This window comes from Cetorhinus maximus, chromosome 17, assembly GCF_964194155.1.
Source record: "Cetorhinus maximus chromosome 17, sCetMax3.hap1.1, whole genome shotgun sequence".
NCBI lineage: Eukaryota > Metazoa > Chordata > Chondrichthyes > Lamniformes > Cetorhinidae > Cetorhinus > Cetorhinus maximus.
The window spans coordinates 39537600-39560731 of record NC_135895.1 but is presented as its reverse complement, the minus strand read 5'-3'; the positions used below and the strand labels follow the sequence as shown (position 1 = coordinate 39560731).

At 45.4% G+C, this 23132-nt stretch overlaps 3 protein-coding genes across 5 annotated transcripts in view; 1 reads left to right on the top strand and 2 right to left on the bottom strand.

The window, feature by feature from the left end:
• mast2 (microtubule associated serine/threonine kinase 2) overlaps window positions 1–13424 on the bottom strand; it is a 544666-nt gene extending 531242 nt beyond the window's left edge. For all 3 annotated transcript variants that reach the window (XM_078561040.1, XM_078561041.1, XM_078561042.1), the window contains exon 1: window positions 12618–13424. In XM_078561040.1, the coding sequence (XP_078417166.1) occupies window positions 12618–12752 (135 nt within the window). In that variant the 5' untranslated portion in view covers window positions 12753–13424. The remainder of the gene's footprint in view (window positions 1–12617) is intronic.
• tmem69 (transmembrane protein 69) overlaps window positions 1–23132 on the bottom strand; it is a 522919-nt gene that overhangs the window by 412311 nt on the left and 87476 nt on the right. The gene's annotated exons all lie outside the window — the stretch shown is intronic.
• The window catches only part of LOC144692334 (riboflavin-binding protein-like), a 62739-nt gene continuing 46901 nt past the window's right edge, over window positions 7295–23132 (top strand). Inside the window, exon 1 of the mRNA XM_078561054.1 lies at window positions 7295–7316. Coding sequence (XP_078417180.1) covers window positions 7310–7316 — 7 coding nt within the window. The 5' untranslated portion in view covers window positions 7295–7309. The remainder of the gene's footprint in view (window positions 7317–23132) is intronic.

Genomic DNA, 23132 nt, shown 5'->3' with positions numbered 1-23132 from the left:
TGAGGTGGGATCTGAGTGAAACTTACTGAATACTGAAAGGCCTGGATAGAGTGGACGTGAGGAAGATGTTTCCATTAGTAGGAGAGACTAGGACCCGAGGGCACAGCCTCAGAGTAAAGGGAAGACCTTTTAGAACAGAGATGAGGAGAAATTTCTTTAGCCAGAGAGTGGTGAATCTATGGAATTCATTGCCACAGAAGGCTGTGGAGGCCAGGTCATTGAGTGTATTTAAGACCGAGATAGATAGGTTCTTGATTGGTAAGGGGATCAAAGGTTACAGGGAGAAGGCGGGAGAATGGGGTTGAGAAACTTATCAGCCATGATTGAATGGCTGAGCAGACTCGATGGGCCGAATGGCCTAATTTCTGCTCCTATGTCTTATGGTCTTATTGTCATGAATTTCTCAGGGCAGCCGAATCTCTCCATTGTCTCCCAAAGGCACTCACGGCTGACTGTGTCAAAGGCCTTAGCCAGGTGCAAACATGGTGTAGAGGTCCATTTTCTGTTCTTGGCATTTCTCCTACAGCTAACTGCAAACACCTCTTCGATCTTTTCCGACATCCCACTGACTCTCTGGCAGCAAATCCTGAACGAGATTCTGAACTAAGTGGTTCAGAAGGGCTCTAGTGAAGATTTTACCAGCAATGGAGGGCGGTAAGATTCCTCTATGATTGTCGCAAGATTGGAGAGTTCCTTTCTGCTTGGAGGCAATGGAGGCATCGTTCTATTTTTGTGGCATGGTTTCTTGCTCCCACATGGACTGACTGAGCTCAGGTGTACTTCTTCACCAGGCATTTACCTCCAGTCTTGTTAACCTCAGCTGGGATAGCATCAGCTCCTGGAACTTTTCCATGAGACAGGAGTTTGATTGTGTTTTTGTTTCTAGCAGTGTGGAAGGGTCATCAAGAGAGCAACTGATGGCAGCTTGCTGACTGCTTCTTCATTGATGGATAACTAAGGATGTGGTTAAATCGCTCACCCCATCTTTCTTGAATGTGTGCTTTTTCTGTGAGCAGTGATAACCATCAGCACCGAGGATTGTTAATGAACCAGTAAGCTGGAGCGCATGGACAGATTTCAGAACATCGCAGAGTCTCTTTCAGTCTTTGTGGTCTGCATATGGATGAAGTTCATCTGCTTTCTGATTCAGCCAAGAGCCTTGCATCTCTCCGAGCTTGCATTGTACAGTCCTGCGGATGTTTCGGTTGGCATCGTGCTTAGATAGTGATGACTTGTCATTGAGGTAAACCCTGTGGAGGCAGTGTTTCCCCTCCAGTAGTTTCTGGATTACCCTATGTTTTTAATCAAATCAATCTCGATGCTTAAAAGAAGTAGTGCCAAGGGCTTCTAAAGCAGTGAAGTATGCTATATCCCTGAAGGCTGCTCAGTCATCATCAATGCAATGCATGTCCATTTTCGCTGTATGCAGGCAACTCTAAAGTTTCTCTGAGAGAGACTCCTTCACAACAGCCTGTTTGAGCCTCGAGGCATTGAGACACTTTGGGACCTTCATGCCTTGGGGCATCTTGGGAGGATAGACGTTGATGTTTACTTTTGAAATGATAAGACAGTGGTCAATCCAGCAGTCAGTGGCACAGAGACCTCCTGCCTGTCCCTCTGCCTTGGTGATGACATAGACCATTAGATGCCCCCAATGCAAAGGACAGGCATCCAAGACGTCTTGTTGCAATTAGGGAGGCAGAAACTGTGTTGGTTATGACAGCTTATGCTCAGCTGACCGAACAGCTCTTTTGTCGTCTATCTTCTGCCTTCCATATTCACTTAGTAATTTCCTGTTTTCTGTAGTTCTTCTTACAAGAGACTTGTAGGAAGCTCATGTGGAGTATAAACACTGTTATAGATCAATTGGGCTAAATATCTTTTTCCTGGGCTGCAGATTCTATGTAATTCTATTGATAACTTAAGTTAACTTTTAATTGATACTCCAAAACCTGAAGAATTAAATTTCCTCTAATAAACTCAGAAAATTTTAGAAATACTCAGCATATCAAACAGCATCTGTGGAGAGTGAAACAGGGTTAGTGTTTCAGGTCTGTGACCTTTCATCAGAATCAGGAAAAGTTAGAAGCGTAATAGGTTTTAAGCAAGTGAAACGGGGAAAAGTATGAAAAAGAACTAAAGGGAAGATATGTGTTATAGTGGAAGACAGAAGAGATTAAATGACAAAAGAGTTAGTCATGCAGGGTCAAAGGGAGCTGTGATGGAACAAGGAAAGGAAAAAAAAAGAAACAAAGGATATGCCTAGAGCAGATGCGAATTGCAGAATGAATAGCAATTGCCATCCGAAAGCAAAAACAAGAGTAAATCTGAAACACCCAAAGAAATAGAAACAAAATGGGAGCAAAGATTACAGTTTGAAATTGTTAAACTCAATGGTAAGTTCAGAAGGCTGTAAGTGCCTAATTGAAAAATGAGGTTCCGCTGCTCGAGCATGTGTCAAGCTTCATTTTAACACTGCAGGTGGAGGATTAAAAGGACAGGCAACCATTAGCCCTGGACCATGCTTGCGGACTGAAAGAAGTTGTTCCACAAAGCAGTCACCCAATCTGCATTTGGTCTCCCCAGTACAGAACATCTCCATTCAGTTTTTCAATTGTATAGAAAATTTAAATCCATAATATTACTTTAAATTAAGAAAACTTAAAACCTTCCTCTTTGACCAAACTTTTGGTCATCTGACCCAATATCTCCTTATGTGGCTTGATGTCATTTGTTTTATAATACTCCCGTGAGGCACCTTGGGACGTTTCATTGAATTGAAGGCACTATATAAGTTGTTGCTGTAAGGCAAGATATACTAAAACATGTGAAAAATAAACTGAACTCAGATGTCAAAAAGAACATCACTCAACGTAAAGCAATGGAAATTAAGTATGTGCAAAAGACCAGAACTGGAGGAGCACAGAGATCTCAGAAAGCTATAGGGCTAGAGGAGGTTACAGAGTAGGATGGGTTGAGGCCATCGAGGGATTTGAAAACAAAGATGAGAATTATAAAATCAACACATTCGTTCTGAGTCCATCAACGTTGGTCAGCAAGAACAGGGCTGATGGGTGAACAGGGCGTGCTGCAGGTTGGGATGTGGGCAGTGTGTTGGACAAACTTAAGTTTACTGAGGATGTAAGGTAGGAGGTCAGCCAGGTGATTCTTTGACTGCAGTGACTGACCACTTTGCATTCTAAAGTGCAAGATATTTAGCTCGAGTGAAGTAGTGGACTGATGCAAAATCCAAGTACTTAAGTGAATAAGTCTTTCGAAGCTAGGAAAACCTCTATTCGCTAAACACAATGTACTTAAAAATTCAAGCCTGAATTAATGACCAAAGAATCATCTATATGCATTTGCCCAAAAACACTGCTAACACAATGATCATTCGTGGAGGGTGCAAGTAAGTTAATATTTCAGGCCACAGCCCTTCACCATAATGATATGACCTCAATCTTGATGAGGGTTATAACCTGAATGTTAACTTATCTGCTATCTCAGTGTGTTTCTACCATTTTCTGTTTTTATCTAGCATCTGCACGTTTTGCCTTTTACATGCATTTAACCAATGTACATTTTACCAGGTTTAACTGCACTTAAGAATACGAACTCCCCAGCAAAAACTTTCCTTCTCTTTTAACTACCATTGGAAGCAACTGGTCAGAAAATCCTTGGAGAATTCCAAGTAAAATGTTGGAAACCATAAATGCCAACCAGATGTTTTCTTAAGTAAAACATAATTCCAGATTCAGCTGTTCAGCATAAGGTCTGACACTGTATGTTAGTTACAGAAAACAATTCACAAGGCGAGGTTGTAAAAAGTCCACTGCTCTTAATTAAAACTTGCTTCATACAAATTATCTGCCAATTTCAATTGAAAATGATGAAAAAGCCTCCTGTTCTCTTTTATTAAAATTGTTAATTCATGAGACATAGTTCAAGTTTATTCTGAGCAACTGAGTGACTACCAATAATTTTGAATTAATAGTACTATGTTTTAGTAAAAAATTCTACAATATAGATATCTCATTTGGCATTCAGTAACCATCCACAGGAGCAGGAGCTTGGCCTTCAAGAATACACAGAAAACTCCAGACACAGCTGGAGGTGCCTGACCACCCAGTCAGCAGGGAATAATACATGGTGCAGAGCCATATAAAAGAGTGTTGGGGAAAATAAATGTTTCTAAAATCAGAGGACACCTAAAACAAAACAAAAACAGGATGCTACTGGGAGTAAATGCTCAGAGTAGTCAATTATAGTTTCAAAACAAATATGTAATTAACAGTTTAAGTGAAATATAAATATATTAAAAACACTTCCAATGCAACTTCTTCAGAAACTGATTTACATGTGTAAAAATCAATAAACATTATATTTTAACTAAAACAATTTCTTACAATTCTGCACTGCATACTGGTACTCTCATACAATGAAGAGTGCAAGAGGGCATGCCAGGAGCAGCACCAAGCATACCTTAAAATGAGGTGTCAGTCTGGTGAGGCTATAACATAGGACTACTTGCGTGCCAAACAGCATAAGCAGCAAGTGATAGACAGGGCCAAGCAATCCCACAACTAAAGGATCAGATCAAAGCTCTGCCCTCCTGTCATATCCAGTCATGAATGGTGGTGGACGATAGACAACTCACTCGAAGCGGCGGCTCCACAAATATCCCCATCCTCAGTGATGGGGAGCACAGGGCATCAGTGCAAAAGATAAGGCTGAAGCATTTGCTACAATCCTCAGCCAGAAGTGCTGAGTGGATGATCCATCTCGGCCTCCTCTGGAGGTCCGCAGCATCACAGATACCAGTCTTCAGCCAATTCAATTCACTCCACGTGATATCAAGAAACGACTGAAGGCACTGGATAGTGCAAAGGCTATGGGCCATGACAATATTCCGGCAATAGAACTGAAGACTTGTGCTCCAGGACTTGCCGCACCCCCAGCCAAACTGTTCCAGTACAGCTATAATACTGACATCTACCCGGCTATGTGGAAAATTGCCCAGTTACGTCCTGTACACAAAAATCAGGACAAATCCAACATGGCCAATTACCGCCCAATGATTGTACTCTCGAACATCATTAAAGTAATGGAAGGGGTCATCAACAGTGCTATAAAGCGGCACTTGCTTCGCAATAACCTGCTCATTGACGCCCAGTTTGGGTTCTGCCAGGACCAATCCTGACCTCATTACAGCCTTGGTTCAAACACGGACAAAAGAACTGAATTTCCAAGGTGAGGCGAGAGTGACTGCCCTTGACATCAAGGCCACATTTGACCGAGTGTGGCATCAAGGAGCCCTAGCAAAACTGGAGTCAATTAGACAACTCTCCACAGTTTGGAGTAATGCCTAGCACAAAGGAAGATGGCTGTGGTTGTTAGAGGTCAATCATCTCAGCTCCAGGACATCACTGCAGGAGTTCTTCAGGGTGTAATGTCCTTGGCCCAACCATCTTCAGCTGCTTCATCAATGACCTTCCTTCCATCATAAGATCAGAAGTAGGGATGTTCGCTGATGATTGCACAATATTCAGCACCATTCGTAACTCATCAGATACTGAAGCAGTTCATGCCCAAATGCAGCAAGACCTGGACAATATCCAGGCTTGACCTGACAAGTGGCATGTAACACACAAGTGTCAGGCAATGACCATCTCAAACAAGAGAGAATCTAACCATCGCCCCTTGACGTTCAATGGCATTACCATCACTGAATCACCCACTATCAAGATCCTGGGTGTTACCATTGGCCAGAAGCTGAACTGGACTAGCCATATAAATGCTGTCGTGACAAGAGCAGGTCAGAGGCTAGGAATCCTGCGATAAGTAACTCACCTCCTGACTCCCCAAAGCCTTTACACCATCTACAAGGCACAAGTCAGAAGTGTGATAGAATACTCCCCACTTGCCTGGATGAGTGCAGCTCCCATAACACTCAAGGAGCTTCACACCATCCAGGACAAAGTAGCCCACTTGATTGGCACCACATCCACAAACATTCACTCCCTCCACCATCCACGCACAGTGGCAGCGGTGTGTACCATCTACAAGATGCAATGCAGGGATTAACCAAGGCTCCGTCGACAGCATCTTCCAAACCCACGGCCACGACCATCTAGAAGGACAAGGGCAGCAGATAGACAGGAACACTGCCACCTGAAAGTTCCCCTCCAAGTCACTCACCATCCTGACTTGGAAATGTATCGCCATTCCTTCACTGTCACCGGGTCAAAATCCTGGAACTCCCTTCCAAACAGCACTGTGGTCGTACCTACACCACATGGACTGCAGCGATTCAAGAAGGCAGCTCACCACCACCACCTTCTCAAGGGAAAATAGGCATGAGCCATAAATGCTGGCACAGCCAACGAAGCCCACATCCCATGAATTAATAATTTTTTTTTAAATTACAAGGAGATGCTCCCTGTCATTTTCCTGTTGTGGAGCTACAATTGGTTTCTGACTGTAACACCAAATGCTGCCTGTCCACTCCATTATTTCATTCATCAAGTCAGCCTTTCTATTGACAATACTTAGCTGGCATTATTTATCCCAAGCCCAAAATGATTTCTAAGTGATTTAAGGAGCTGCAACATGTCTACTCGTCAGATCATATTTACATGGAGCAAGGGCATAATTATTGCAATGTCTGGTATGACCCCGAGACAATGATAAAGTAGGCCAGAACAACAGTATATACTAATGCCACTAGCACTCCCCACAAAGCTGTGCCATACATGGAATACAATATGCAATATACAGCATGAATGTAACAACTGTTCTAACCGTAGAGCAACAGCTTTAAATATATACTATCTGTTGCAGCTGACAAAACGTACATAGCACCCTGTGCCAAACAAGCTAATCCAGGAACTGGGCCTAAAAATTCCAACTGGAATTGTTGTAAATCAATGTGGAATTTCTGTGCTGGATAGTACATGCATCTCAAGAGTCATTGTTCAGCTTATCCCCTTCTTGACGTAGGACAAAGGCATGTTCTAAAATTAATAGTGTCAATACTACATTGTTCACATTCGCATAATTGAAATCTCTGTGTCCCGGCTATCTGGCTTCATTTTATCAATGAGTGAGCTTGCACACGAGCATGGAAGAGACCTGATCCTGAATGAAACAAAGCCAGAGTGAGTGTGGGTATTAACAGTTTGGTGCACAGTGGGAATTCTGTGCAGAGGGGAAGAGGTGCTCTTTGCATTTGTTCTTTGCTATCCAACTTCTTAAATCTTCAGAGAGTGGTCTTGCCCTGCTGCAGCAGTAGAGGCTACAAGGGAGAGAAATGACTGGTAAGTAGTGGATAAGGTCGGGTAAGTATTTACTACTTATATCACTTATAGTTTAAGGTCTTTTTGCGGTTTATAATCTGTATATCCTGTAGTAACGAGGATCAGGAAAGAAGGGCCCTAGAATAATTGATTTAAAAGGTTTAATTTAAAGGGATAAGTCATGGCAGGAGAGCTCAAAGCTGTGGTGTGCTACTCGTGCTCTATGTGGGAAGCTGGGAACATTTCCAGTGCCCGGGACCAGCATGTGTGCAGGAAATGTGTCCAGCTGCAGTTCCTGGAAGCTCGGGTTTCAGAGCTGGAACGGCGGCTGGGGACACTGTGGAGCATCCGCGAGTCTGAGAGCATCGAGGATAGCACATTTAGAGAGGTGGTCACACCGCAGCTAAAGGGACTTGAGGGAGGAAGGGAATGGGTGACCACCAGGCAATCCAAGAGAAACAGGCAGGTAGTTCAGGAGTGCCCTGGGGTCCCGCTCGCAAATCGGTATTCCATTTTGGAGGCTGATGAGGGTACTGGTTCCTCCAGGGAGTGCAGAAAGAGCCAAGCTTCTGGCATCACAAGCAGCCTATCTGTACAGGAGGGGAGGAAGGGCAATAGTAATAGGAGATTCTATAGTCAGGGGAACAGATTGGCGCTACTGTGGCCGTCAACGTGACTCCAGGATGGTGTGTTGCCTCCCTGATGCCAAGGTCCGGGATGTCACTGAACGGCTGCAGGGCATCCTGAAGGGGGAGGGTGATAAGACAGAGGTTATGGTACATGTTGGTACCAATGACATAGGTAGAAAGAGGGATGAGGTCTTGCATCAAGAATTCAGGGAGTTAGGCAGTAGGCTGAAAAGCAGGACCTCTCGGGTTGTAATCTCTTGATTACTCCCAGTGCCATGTGCTAGCGAGCACAGAAACAGGAGAATAGCGCAGATGAATATGTGAATTAAGAGTTGGTGCAGGAGGAGGGTTTTTGATTCCTGGATCACTGGGGCCGTTTCTGGTGAAGGTGGGACCTGTACAAGCGGGGCGGTCTACATCTGATCCAGAGCAGGACTAGCATCCTTGCGGGCGGGTTTGCTAGTGCTGTTGAGAGGAGTTTAAACTAATGCGGCAGGGGGAGGGGACACAGAATGTTAGCAAAATAGGGACACATCATAATACAGTAAAACAATTAAGTCAGAGGGAGTACAGCTGCATTAAGTTTCAAGGGAGTAAGGCAAGGCTGGATGGGTTCTGCTTTAATGCCAGGAGAATTACAGGTAAAACGGATGAGTTAAGGGTGAGGATTGACACGTGGAATTGTGATATAGTAGCCATCACAGAGACGTGGTTGAGGGAGAGGCAGGATTGGCAGCTGAATATTCCGGGATATAGAACCTTCAGGCAAGACAAGGGAGGGGGTAACAGAGGAGGAGGCGTTGCATTATTAGTTAAGGAGTCAGTTACTGCCATAAGGAGAGATGATATCTTGGAGGGGGCATCGAATGAAGCTTTGTGGGTAGAGTTTAGGAATAAAAAAGGGGCGGCCACATTGTAAGGTGTTTATTATAGACCCCCAGATAGTCAGCAGGAAATTGAGGAGCATTTATGTGCACAATTCGCAGAGGTGTATAAAAACAATAATAGGGTAATTATATTTGGTGATTTCAACTTTCCCAATTTTAACTGGAATAGACATAGTGTTAAGGGCTTAGATGGAGTGGATTTCTTGAAATGTGTACAGAACTTTTTAGGTCACTATGAAGAAGGTCCAGCAAGGGACGGTGCAGTGCTGGACCTAATTCTGGGGAATGAAGCCAGACAGGTGGCTGAGGTGGTGGTGGGGGAGCATTTTAGTGATAGCGACCACAACACGGTACAATTTAAGCTTGTCATGGACAAAAAAATAGACAAGTTACAAAAAAATATTTTGGATTAGGGGAGAGCGGATTTTAGTAAAATAAGGCAGGATCTGGCCAAGGTAGACTGGGAACAGTTCCTTGTGGGGAAATCCACGGAAGAGCAATAGGGGGCATTCAAAAAGGAAATGGGGAGGGTACAGGCTCAACGTGTTCCTCTAGGGTGATAGAAAGCAGTAACAAGCCCAGAGAACCATGGATGACCAGAGATATTCAGGATACGATGAGAAGGAAAAGAGAGGCTTTTAGCAGGTACAAGGGGAGCAAATCAGCGGAGGCATTAGTGGAGTACAGAAAGTGCAGGGTGGAGCTTAAGAAAGCAATTCAGAGAGCAAAGAGGGGATATGAGAAAGCTCTGGCTGGTAAAAGTAGGGAAAACCCCAAGATATTCTATAAGCATATCAATGGGAAGAGGATAACCAGGGGAAGAGTAGTGCCCATTAGGGACCAAGGGGGCAATCTATGGGTGGAGCCAGAGGACTTCAGTGGAGTGTTGAACGAATACTTCACATCCATTTTCACCCAAGAGAATGAGGATGAAGGTATGGAACTCGGGGAGAGAGACTGTGAGGTTCTTGACTAAATTGATATAGGGAGTGACAAGGTATTGGAGGTGTTGGCAGGCTTAAAAGTGGGCAAATCTCCAGCTTCAGATGATTTGTGTCCCAGACTGCTGAGGGAGGCACGGGAGGAGATCGCAGGGGCTCTGACCCAAATTTGTAATTCCTCTCTGGCCACAGGGGAGGTGCCAGAGGATTGGAGAACAGCTAAAGTGGTTCCGTCATTTAAGAAGGGTTGTAAAGAAAAGCCAGGGAACTACAGGCCAGTGAGTTTCATGTCAGTGGTGAGGAAACTATTGGAGAAAATTCTGAAGGAGAGAATCTCTCTCCACTTGGAGAGGCAAGGTTTGATCAGAGATAGTCAGCATGGCTTTGTCAGAGGGAGGTCATGCCTAACAAATTTGATTGAATTTTTTGAGGAGGTGACCAGATGTGTAGATGAGAGTAGTGCAGTTGATGTAGTTTATATGGATTTCAGTAAAGCCTTTGACAAGGCCCCACATGGGAGACAGGGTAATTTGATAAGGTGGATTCAAAATTGGCTTAGTTGTAGGAGACAGAGGGTGATGGCAGAAGGATGCTTTAGTGACTGGAAGACAGCGTCCAGTGGCGTACCACAGGGATCTGTGCTCGGTCTTCTATTATTCGTCATTCATATAAACGACATAGATGACTATGTGGGGGGCAGCATTAGTAAGTTTGCGGATGACACAAAGATTGGTCAGGTGGTTAATAGTGAGGTTGAGTGTCTTGGGCTATAGGAAGATATAGACGGGATGGTCAAATGGGCAGATAAGTGGCAGATGGAATTTAACCCTGAAAAATGTGAGGTGATACACTTTGGAAGGAAGTATTCAATGAACGGCATGACACTAGGAAGTTCTGAGGAACGAAGGGACCTTGGCGTGTGTGTCCATCAATCTCTGAAGGCGGAGAGGCATGTTAGTGGGGTGGTGAAAAAGGCATATGGGGCACTTGCCTTTATCAATCGAGGCATAGATTACAAAAGTAGTTGGGGGGGTTGTGGTCATGTTGGAGTTGTATAGAACCTTGGTGAGGCCACAGCTGGAGTACTGTGTGCAGTTCTGGTCACCACATTTTACAGAAGGATGTGATGCACTGGAGGAGGTACAGAGGAGATTCATCAGGATGTTGCCTGGGATGAAACATTTAAGTTATGAAGAGAGGTTGGATAGACTAGGGTTGTTTTCATTGGAGCAGAGAAGACTGAGGGGCGACCTGATCGAGGTGTACAAGATTGAGGGGCATGGACAGGGTGGATAGGGAGCAGCTGCTCCCCTTAGTTGAAGGGTCAGTCACAAGGGGACACAAGTTCAAGGTAAGGGGCAGGAGGTTGAGGGGGGATGTGAGGAAAAACTTTTTTACCCAGAGGGTGGTGATGGTCTGGATGCACTGCCAGGGAGGTTGGTGGAGGCGGGTTGCCTCACGTCCTTTAAAAAGTACCTGGATGAGCACTTGGCACGTCATAACATTCAAGGCTATGGGCCAAGTGCTGGTAAATGGGATTAGGTAGGTAGGTCAGGTGTTTCTCACGTGTCAGTGCAGACGTGATGGGCCGAAGGGCCTCTTCTGCACTGTGTGATTTGGTGAACAAATGGTTTGCATTGACATAGTACCTTTCACAAAGTCCAAACATTCCAAAGCGCTTAACAGCAAATGAAGTCCTTTTTGAAGTGCTGTCGCTATTGTAGTGCAGAAAACACAGCAGCCAATTTGTACACAGCAAGATCTCAACATCAGCAATGTGCTAATGACCAAATCATCCGTTTCTTTATGTTGCTGATTAAAGAGATGAATGTTGACCAAGACACCGGGAAGAACTCCTGTGCTCTTCTTCAAAATGGTGCCATGGGATCTTTCATGTTCGCCTGAGAGCAGACAGGGCCTTGGCTTTATAACTAATCCAAAAGACAGTCGCTCTGACAGTACAGCACTCCCTCAATACTGAACTAAAACCTCAGCCCAGATTTTTTTTGTGCTAAGTATCTGAAGTGGGACTTGAACCAACAACATTTTGACTCAGAAGCAAGAGAGCCAATACCAACTGAGTCACAGTTGCCATTACAGTGCAGCATACTTTATATAAAGTTACACTATTGGTTTTCTATGACATTTTGTAAAACAGAGTTGGGGAAATCAGTTAGATATTCAGCTAAACTGTCAGTATCACCTGATGGAGGCATCTCACATTTATATCTCCTACAATGCAGTTATGAAGCAGATCTGATGAAATCTGGGAACAGGAAACTAATTTCCCTCTTAACAGATATAATTTGGACAGCCTTGTCATATATATTATTACATGATACACATCAAAAAATTTTCAGCTACACAAAACAAGTGAATAAATGAGCCCCAAACAAAGGGTTATAGTTGTCTATTTTGAAAGCCACTGATGTGTAATGCTTATTCTGCTTCGTCAATTCAATTTTATTTACATTTTTGGTCATTTTTTGGTCAACCTGCACAATAGCGTACGTGCAGTTTAAAATGCCCTATACTATGATATCATTTCGTAACATTTTTGAATGCATTATATTCAGTTTGAGTGTGAAGTCTCAAGAACAAGGTACTAAAAATGGTTAGCATGTTAAAATGGTCAGCATTTGTTTTAATTTGTGGTAAAGCCATATGCTGAAGTTAACAACATCGGCACTGCAACTGAATGTTGTCAGTTCCAATAAGAGTGGAGTAAAAGCCAGGTCTGTTCAACGTTGTGGTTTGAAAATAAAGCTCTGCCGGTCAGTTACTCATCTAAAACCCGCTTTATAAATGATTGATGCAGAATTCACAAGTTGCCCGTAACCTCCACTTCCATTGTGATAAACTCACCTTTTCTTTCTGTGATTCGCTCTTTCGCCCCTGGTCCAACCCAGATTTAACTTTATTTCCCTCAGTTTGTTCATCCCGCACATGCTGCTTGGAGGCTTTCTTCTTGCTCCTGAAGTACGTTCCAGATTTCTTCATGGCTCAGCGTATGTCCAAGTCCACATACATGAGCAATAAATAACACAACTACACACCAAAAAAAAGTCAGATCTCCTCCCCAAATAAAAAGCGAGTGCGGAGTCTACTCCCCAGGCCGCAGCGGATGGAGAAACATCCTTGAAAGGATGCTCCACGTTGAACTTGTTTCTGATAAGAAATAAAAAAGGGAAATCTTTGCGAATAAGCCGGTAGGGAGGAGGTCCGTCCGCCTTCACCGGGTGCCAAGGGACGGCCTCCTGGGCATTTTCACCGAGTCCAGGGGCCAGGAGCCGCTCTCACTGCCGAACAAATGGACAAAAGCTGAGGCTGAGAGAGCAGCCGCCACACTCGCGCTCCGCTCCCCTGCTGCTGCTGCGGCGGTTAAAACTCGGCCTGGTCCCCAGGCCTGCCTCCCACTCGGACTCCGGCTTCACACACACACTCGCTGCCCGCTTCCGCTCCCGGTGAGGAGAAGCCGCCTCCCGCCGCTCCCCCGGACGCTGCCCGGTCCTGTCTCAGCATGGCCGCACTGAGTGTCCCCGGCTCGGAAAGACACCGTGTCGCCTATCAGCCGCACTGTGCTGCAGCTGCTGCTGCCGGCGGACATGGCGATTGGGGGGGGGGGTGTGTGGAGGGGAATCAGATTTTATTTATGATTATTATTGTTATTGTGTTTTATTCTCCTTTAACATAACTCACTTCCGCTTGTCAGCGCACTTGACCTTTCAGCCGGAATTACCTCCGGCCGGGCGGCACGCGCATGGTTGGGTCTGCTGTTGTCCCATTCTGCCTTCTTACCTTGATGCCACTATCAGTGCCTCCTTTAGCCCCTTAACACTACCATTAACACTCCCTTTGCCTTTTTGTTCATGACATCTTTGTCAATCTCACCTTTGCCCCCACATATCGCTGGCCTTTTATCCAGCTCCACCTGCTCCAGCCCCCTTAAACAGTATACATTTCATCACATTTCTACCCTTTGGCTCTGAAGAAGAGTCATACGTGTTTTAATTTCCAGCATCCGCAGTATTTTGCTTTTGCATTGTGGTAAGGTACGGGGGTGTGTGAGGGATGGGGACGTGCTGAGTAGGAATGTGTGGGAAACAGAGAAAGACAAGTAGTTCATCTGCATACACGTGTTTCTGCAATATTAAAGGCCTTCATTTATCATTAATAAACTAGAACTTGGCAACAAGGTGCACCATTTAGTGCCATTGCCTCCTCTACTATCACCCCGACTTTGCACCACCCTGTTTGCATCTGTGTTGGTAGCACGAGTAATGCTGAGACCCACACCTCGTCCTCAGGTGCCATGGCCATTGGCTTCTTGCTGCTAATTCCAAAAGGCAGTTTTACCTGTATCCCATATTCCAAGATATTCAAGAGAGCCACAAGAGCTTTCCAACGCATCTGTTTTCCAAAAAGGAGAGTAGCAAGTAGCCACTCAGCCATATGCCAGATAGGAGTTTTCCTAAAGACTTTGAGGAGCGTTGTCAACCTGTACATATGCATATGCCTGCATAACCTGAGGAAGTTTCATGGTATGCACATGCATAACATCAGAAATTATAACAAAAAAAAAATACCAGAAATATTCAGCAAGTCAAGTGCCTTACCTGCAGACATTTCCAGCATTTTCTGTTTTTATTTAAGATTTCCAGCATCCATGGTGTTTTGCTTTTTTATCATAAATTGTAACCCACATTAATCCCAGCTAACCATAATGAAACACCCCGTCCCTTCCCATAGCATCTTTCCATGCACACACACGAGGTAAAACACCTGCTCTTTTACCTCCTCTTTCTCATTGTCCAAGGTCCAGGTGAAGCAGCAATTTACGTGCACTTCTTTCAATCTAGTCTAATGTATTCACTGCTCACAAAGTGGTGGTCTCCACATTGGGGACGTCAAACACAGATTAGATGACCCCTTTGTGGAACATCTCCATTCTGTCCACAAGCTTGATCCCCAGCTTCTGGTGGCTTGTCATTTTCATTCTTCACATTTCTGTCACAGTGACATCTCTGTTCTTGGCCTGCTGCACTGTTCTGGTGAAGCTCAACAAAAGTTTCAGGAACAGCATCTCATCTTTCAATTGAGCACTTTATAGCCTTCTGGACTCAGTATTGATTTCAACAATTTCAGACTGTAAACTCTGTTGTTTCCTTTTCTTTGGTTGTTTCAGTTATTTTTCAGTCAGCAGCACATCTGCTGTCAGCAGATCTTCTGTTTCTTTGTTTATTTTCTTGCCTCATCACCATTCCCTTTGGCCCTGGAGGACTAAATTTTCTGTCATTCAATCTCCCATGTCTTCCAAGCTATTATAGACTTTAATTTTGTCTTTGTCCCATCCACTCCTTGCTCAAAAGCGATTACATCTCAAACTTTTCCCAGTTCTGACGAAAGGTCACCGACCTAAAACATTAACTCTGTTTCTCTCTCTGCACAAATGCTGCTTAACCTGCTGAGTTGTTTACCAGCATTTTCTGTGTGGCTCAACAACACTGACTCAATTAATTCTTTTCGGAGCCTTTCACAGAAATGAGAGAAGCTATGTGCATGGAACCTAGGAAGTTACAGATTTGGCATAAACTTGGTTGTATGATGCACAGACACTTGCAGGTTGTCAGTTTCATGAATCAAATTGGCTTTGAGGTCAGTGATAGGAAAAAAAATTACGATGTTCAAAAAGCAATAATTTGGTTGGACCCTGTATAATATGAACAATGACGTACAACAAAATGCCCTCTGGTCCATCCAGCCAGAGCCTGCACAATTTCTGATACTTGGGCATCACAATACATACACTCCCACCCCTCCTGAATCCATGTGATGATCTGGGAGGGGCAAAAAAATACCAAACAGAAAGCGTACAAACTAATAATCATAATCTACCCTGCATAATTTGACCAGAAAGTGTGACCCCAGTTTGTATCTTACAGAGATCATCTCTTCAGCATAATAAGCGACAGCGGTGTTCATCTAATCACTACCCTTACATTGACAACAAAAATAAGAATGAAAAATTCATACCAAAAATAATGGCAACCATTATCCTCCCTTACAAAATTGATTACTGAAGAAAAAACATATTTTGACCTTATTCCAAATGAACCCCAATGTTAAACTAGTATAGTTTTTAAACATTTACTTCAGATTTTCTGTATGCATCAGATATTTCATGTGATCCTCACCAAGGTCCATTCTCGTAGACGAACCATTGTTCCCTTTTAGACACAGTATTGGTGCCTAATATCTGGATCTAATCAGTACTATCTTTAAGCAAATAGGGTGTTATCAGTTCTGGAGCAAATGTTATGCAGGAGAAAATCAAGGGTTGCTTCATGGCTTTTTGAATTTCACTTCTCTTCACAGGATAATTGTTGAGCCATCATCCTAAGCTGATGCTGACCTGTGCAATACTTGGGACAAACAATATTAACCATTTCATAGCCCTTATGGTTAACAAAGCCTCTGGCAGTTCTGCTAAATATTCCTCTACCAGGAACCACAACTCCAGCAGGTTTCATGTTGCCAACACTTAGGGGCATCATCAGCCTGGGACTCAACATGGGCCGAGCCTCCTACACTCCTCTGGCTGTCAGTAGCCTCGGCTGTCCAGCCTCTGTCAGCTGCTCGTACGCGTCTGTGCTGTGTTCACCAGCCTGAAACCCTGAATCTAATTGTAAAAAACTTGGCAGATGGAATATAATGTGGGAAAATGTGAGCCTATGCATTTTGGCAGGAAGAATAAAGGAACTGAATATTATATAAATGGATAAAAAATCTGAAGAAAGCTGCAGCACAGAGGGATTTGGGGATCCTCGTGCATGAATTCCAAAAAGCTAGCATACAAGTTCAACAGGTAATAGGGAATGTTGGCCTTTATTTCAAAGGGAATGGAGTATAAAAATAGGAAAGTCTTGCTAAAACTATACAAGGCACGAGTTAGACCACACCTAGAATACTGTGAACAGTTTTGGTCCCCTTACCTAAGGAAAGATATACTGGCACTGGAGGCAGTCCAGAGAAGGTTCACTAGGTTGATGCCGGGTATGGAAAGATTTTATTTTGAGGAGGTTAGGCCTGTACTCATTGGAATTTAGAAGAATGAGTGGCGACCTAATTGAAACATATAAGATTTTTAGGGGGCTTGACAGGGTAGATGCTGAGAGGTTTCCCCTTGAGGGAGAGTTTAGGACCAGAGGGCATAATCTCAGAGTAAGGAGTCGCCCATTTAAGACAGAGATGAGGAGGAATTTCTTCTCTCAGAGGCTAGTCAATCTGTGGAATTCTTTACTGTAGAGGCTGGGTCGTTAAGTATATTCAAGGCTGAGATAGACAGATTTTTAATCAGTAAGGGAATCAAGAGTTATGGGGAAAAGGCAGGAAATTGGAGTTGAGAATTATCAGAGCAGCCATGATCTCATTGAATGGCAGAGCAGACTTGATGGGCCGAATGGCCTACTTCTGCTCCTACGTCTTATGGTTTTTTAAACACATACCCGTCAGCGTGAGAGTATTTGCTGTGGTGGACGGTGCAGGGAAATGATGTGGACTGCAGGGCTCTGGTTTCAGCGGCTGTCTATCTTTCCTGAGTACGGAAACATGCATGAGAGAACACCAGTTAGGGGTAAGGTCTTCACATTTTCTCCTCCTATCCATGCCTGCTGTGTGTATCCTTCTGTCCAGCAACGGACACACGAGCTTGAAGTTTCCTCAGTCTCTTTGCTTTTGACACTAGTCTCACTAACCATGATCACCTGGCTGCCCCACACTCCTCGCAGTTCAAGGGCCTCCTCTGCAGGCATCAGCATGCATATGTTAGTCACTTCACCACTGGTCTTGGCCCTCTCCTTGGCGTTGTGGGCCCTTTACCCTGCATGCAGAAGGAGGAACACATATAGATCAGCTGAGCACAAATGCTGCTGGCATTCCCTCTGGCACATGATGTGGGCTTGTGATGCCTCCTCCATGAGATGTGGAGGGCACTGCCAACAATAAATGGATCCCTGTCATCTAGATGTGTTAATGCATCATCAGGCAGCTGGTGATGGTGCACCCTGATGCCAGGGTCTGTCTGTCAATCCCTCACCATGATCCATGCTGCATTGCCACATGCAAGCTCCAATGAAGAGTGGTGAGTAGCACTCACCCTGGTGATGCAGAGGAGGTCCTTGAGCCATTTGCAGCACTACACCCAGGATCAGGGGTTGGGTAGAGGGATGGCTGGTGACCCCACGGCTGCTGACCTCTGCTGCTTTCCATCCTGGCTAAATTAGTGATGCCTCCTTAAGAAAGGGAACTTGTGGAGCTGTCTTTCAGTTAGTAACATTGGAGCAAACCAGTGGGAATCCACAAACCCAGCACAACTTGCCATATGGAATTTCAGGACCTATGGCAGAACTCAATGCCAACCCTCTGACCAGGGAGTTGGCTGGGAAGCAGGTTAGCTATATAATTGGGTGGAAAGGCATGGAATTGGGAGCTCATACACCAGGGCCGGGAAAGGTCAACCTTCCACCTTTAGGCCAAATGAGGCCCTTAAGTAGCCAGTTAAGGATGGCAGGTGGCCCACGCCACCGGGAAGCCTGACTGCGAGCTCGGGGCCTCCCTCCCAATTATGCATTCTATAAGATGCACCCCCTACCCTCCACATCAACCTCCCCCCCCCCAACAACCCTGCCAAGGCCTTCCTGATTGGTCCCAGCAAGCCTGCCCTACTAACTTTCATCTGAGGCCTCCAGCAATGCTTCTGTTCCTGGGCTTACTGCAGTCCAGCAGTGGCAACCACCCCCCACCGCTCTGATTGGCCAACATCTCTTGGAGGGAGGATCTTGTTTTCAAAAGGCCAGAAAACCTGTTGGCAGGTAGCAGACTACCTGATAGGCATTTAATCCCAGAGATAAAAACAAAAAACTGCGGATGCTGGAAATCCAAAACAAAAACAGGAATACCTGGAAAAATTCAGCAGGTCTGGCAGCATCAGCGGAGAAGAACAAAGTTGACGTTTCGAGTCCTCATGACCCTTCAACAGAACTAAGTAGAAATAGGAAAGGGGTGAAATATAAGCTGGTTTACGGAGAGTGGGGGGGAAGAAGGGGGTGGGGTGGTTGTTGGGACAAGCAAGCAGTGATAGGAGCAGATAACCAAAAGATGTCACAGACAAAAGAAAAAAGAGGTGTTTAAGGTGGTGACATTATCTAAAAGAATATGCTAATTAAGATTGGAGAGCAGGACGAGCAAGGTAGCTCTAGTGGGGGTGGGGTGAAATAAACCATGGGTGGAATATATTTAAAAATAATGGAAATAGGTGGGAAAAGAAAAATCTATATAAATTATAGGAAAAAACAAAAGGGAGGGGGAAGAAACGGAAAGGGGGTGGGGATGGAGGAGGACGTTCAGGATCTAAAGTCGTTGAACTCAATATTCAGTCCAGAAGGCTGTAAAATGCCTAGTCGGAAGATGAGGTGCTGTTCCTCCAGTTTGCGTTGAGCTTCACTGGAACAATGCAGCAAGCCAAGGACAGACATGTGGGCAAGAGAGCAGGGTGGAGTGTTAAAATGGCAAGCGACATGGAGGTCTGGGACATTCTTGCGGACAGACTGAAGGCGTTCTGCAAAGCGGTCGCCCAGTCTGCGTTTGGTCTCTCCAATGTAGAGGAAACTGCATTGGGAGCAACGAATGCAGTAGACTAAGTTGGGGGAAATGCAAGTGAAATGCTGCTTCACTTGAAAGGAGTGTTTGGGCCCTTGGACGGTGCGGAGAGAGGAAGTGAAGGGGCAGGTGAAACTGGGGGCATGCACAGCCTCTGCGAGGTAGATGTCAGTGCACCAGACAACAACAGCACCACCCTTGTCAGATCCACACTCAGTGCCATGCGCTGCCATATGAACACACTCGACCTCTCCCACCAGCAGCACCACCGCACCCTTTTTCAAAGCTGCGCATGCCCCCAGTTTCATTTTATTCTTCATCTCATCCGACGCCTCAACAAGAAACTTTTTCTAACCTGATTGTCGCCGAACCTCGGACGGCCCACTTCTACCTCCTACCCAAAATCCACAAACAGGACTGTCCCGGCAGACCGATTGTGTCAGCCTGTTCCTGCCCCACGGAACTCATTTCTCGCTACCTTGACTCCCTTCTCTCTCCCCTTGTCCAGTCCCTTCCCACCAACATCCGTGATTCCTCTGACACCTTACGTCACATCAACAATTTCCAGTTCCCTGGCCCCAACCGCCTCCTCTTCACCACGGACGTCCAATCCCTCTACACCTCCATCCCCCACCAGGATGGTCTGAGGGCTCTCAGCTTCTTCCTCGAACAGAGGCCCGAACAATCCCCATCCACCACCACTCTCCTCCGTCTGGCTGAACTTGTTCTCACACTGAACAATTTCTCCTTTAACTCCTCTCACTTCCTCCAAATAAAAGGTGTGGCTATGGGTACCCGGATGGGCCCCAGCTATGCCTGTCGCTTTATGGGGTATGTGGAACATTCCTTGTTCCAGTCCTACTCCGGCCCCCTCCCACAACTCTTTCTCCGGTACATCGATGATTACTTCGGTGCTGCTTCATGCTCTCATCGGGACCTGGAAAAATTTATTAATTTTGCTTCCAATCTCCACCCCTCCATCATTTTCACATGGTCCATCTCTGATACTTCCCTTCCCTTCCTTGACCTCTATGTCTCAATTTCTGGTGATAGACTGTCCACCAATATCCATTACAAGCCTACCGACTCCCACAGCTACCTCGACTACAGCTCCTCACACCCCGCTTCCTGTAAGGACTCCATCCCATTCTCTCAGTTCCTTCGCCTCCGTCGCATCTGTTCTGATGATGCTACCTTCAAAAACATATCCTCCTTCTTCCTTAACCGAGGTTTTCCACCCACGGTAGTTGACAGGGCCCTCAACTGTGTCCGGCCCATCTCCCACGCATCCGCCCTCACGCCTTCTCCTCCCTCCCAGAAACATGATAGGGTCCCCCTTGTCCTCACTTATCACCCCACCAGCCTCCGCATTCAAAGGATCATCCTCCGCCATTTCCGCCAACTCCAGCATGATGCCACCACCAAACACATCTTCCCTTCACCCCCCCCGGTGGCATTCCGTAGGGATCGTTCCCTCTGTGACACCCTGGTCCACTCCTCCATCTCTCCCTACTCCTCAACCCCCACCTACGGCACCTCCCCATGCAAATGCAAAATATGCAACACCTGCCCCTTCACTTCCTCTCTCCGCACCGTCCAAGGGCCCAAACACTCCTTTCAAGTGAAGCAGCATTTCACTTGCATTTCCCCCAACTTAGTCTACTGCATTCGTTGCTCCCAATGCAGTTTCCTCTACACTGGAGAGACCAAACGCAGACTGGGCGACCGCTTTGCAGAACGCCTTCGGTCTGTCCGCAAGAATGTCCCAGACCTCCATGTCGCTTGCCATTTTAACACTCCACCCTGTTCTCTTGCCCACATGTCTGTCCTTGGCTTGCTGCATTGTTCCAGTGAAGCTCAACGCAAACTGGAGGAACAGCACCTCATCTTCCGACTAGGCACTTTACAGCCTTCTGGACTGAATATTGAGTTCAACGACTTTAGATCCTGAACGTCCTCCTCCATCCCCACCCCCTTTCCGTTTCTTCCCCCTCCCTTTTGTTTTTTCCTATAATTTATATAGATTTTTCTTTTCCCACCTATTTCCATTATTTTTAAATATATTCCACCCATGGTTTATTTCACCCCACCCCCACTAGAGCTACCTTGCTCGTCCTGCTCTCCAATCTTAATTAGCACATTCTTTTAGATAATGTCACCACCTTAAACACCTCTTTTTTCTTTTGTCTGTGACATCTTTTGGTTATCTGCTCCTATCACTGCTTGCTTGTCCCAACAACCACCCCACCCCCTTCTTGCCCCCCTCCACCCCCCTCCCCTCCCCCGTAAACCAGCTTATATTTCACCCCTTTCCTATTTCTACCTAGTTCTGTTGAAGGGTCATGAGGACTCGAAACGTCAACTTTGGTCTTCTCCACCGATGCTGCCAGACCTGCTGAGTTTTTCCAGGTATTTCTGTTTTTGTTAGGCATTTAATCCCATTGGGGTCACCACCACAGCCATTAAATTCAGCAATATGAGTGTAACACCCACATATAAGATATGATATAGTCTCAATTCTAACTACTGGAAAGTATTAGTGAAGATTTCCTTCACTTTTTCTGTACAGTACTGAAATCTGGTGTAATATATTTTGCTACTGATTAACTACTACTTCTAGAAAATTCTTCCATCATTTTTTTTTGTTCTTTCATGGGACATGGGCGTCACTGGCTAAGCCAGCATTTATTGCCCATCCCTCATTGCCCTTGTGTAGGTGGTGGTGAGTTGCCTTCTTGAACCACTGCAGGCCTTGTGGTGTAGGTACACCTATGGTGCTGATCGGGTGGGAGTTCTAGGGATTTGATCCAGCAGCAGTGAAGGAATGGTGATATAGTTCCAAGTCAGGATGGTGTGTGGCTTGGAGGGGAACTTCCAGTTGGTGGTGTTCCCATGCATCTGCTGCCCTTGTCCTTCTAGATGGTAGAGGTTGTGGATTTGGAAGGTGTCAAAGGAGCCTTGGTGAGTTGCTGCAGTGCATCTTGTGGATGGTACACACTGCTGACACTGTGCATCGGTGGTGGATGAGGTGCCAATCAAGCAGGCTGCTTTGTCCTAGATGGTGTCAAGCTTCTTGTTTATTGATGGAGCTGCAGAATCCAGATAAGTGGAGAGTATTACATCAGACTCCTGAATTTTGCCTTGTAGATTGCGGAGAGGCTTTGGGGAGTCAGGAGATGAGTTACTCTCTGTAGAGTTCCCAGCCTCTGACCTGCTCTTGTATCCACAGTATTTATATGGCTGGTCTAGTTTAGTTTTTGGTCAATAGTAGCCCCCAGGATGTTGATAGTGGGGGATTCAGCGATGGTAATGCCATTAAATATCAAGGGGAGATGGTTGGTTTCTCTGTTATTGGAGATGGTCATTGCCTGGCACTTGTGTAGCGTGAATGTTGCTTGCCACATATCAGTCCAAGCCTGAATGTTGTCCAGATCTTGCTGCATATGGGCACAGACTACTTCAGTATCTGATGAGTCGCAAATGGTGCTGAACATTATACAATCATCAGCGAACATTCCCACTTCTGACCTTATGATGGAAGGTAGGTCATTGATGAAGCAGCTGAAGATGGTTGGGCCTAGAACACTACCCTGAGGAACGCCTGCAGTGATGTCTGGTACTGAGATGATCAACCTCCAACAACCACAACCATCTTCCTTTTATGCTAGGTATGACCCAACCAGTGGAGAGTTTACAAGCAAACCATGGTCTGATAGTCTGTTC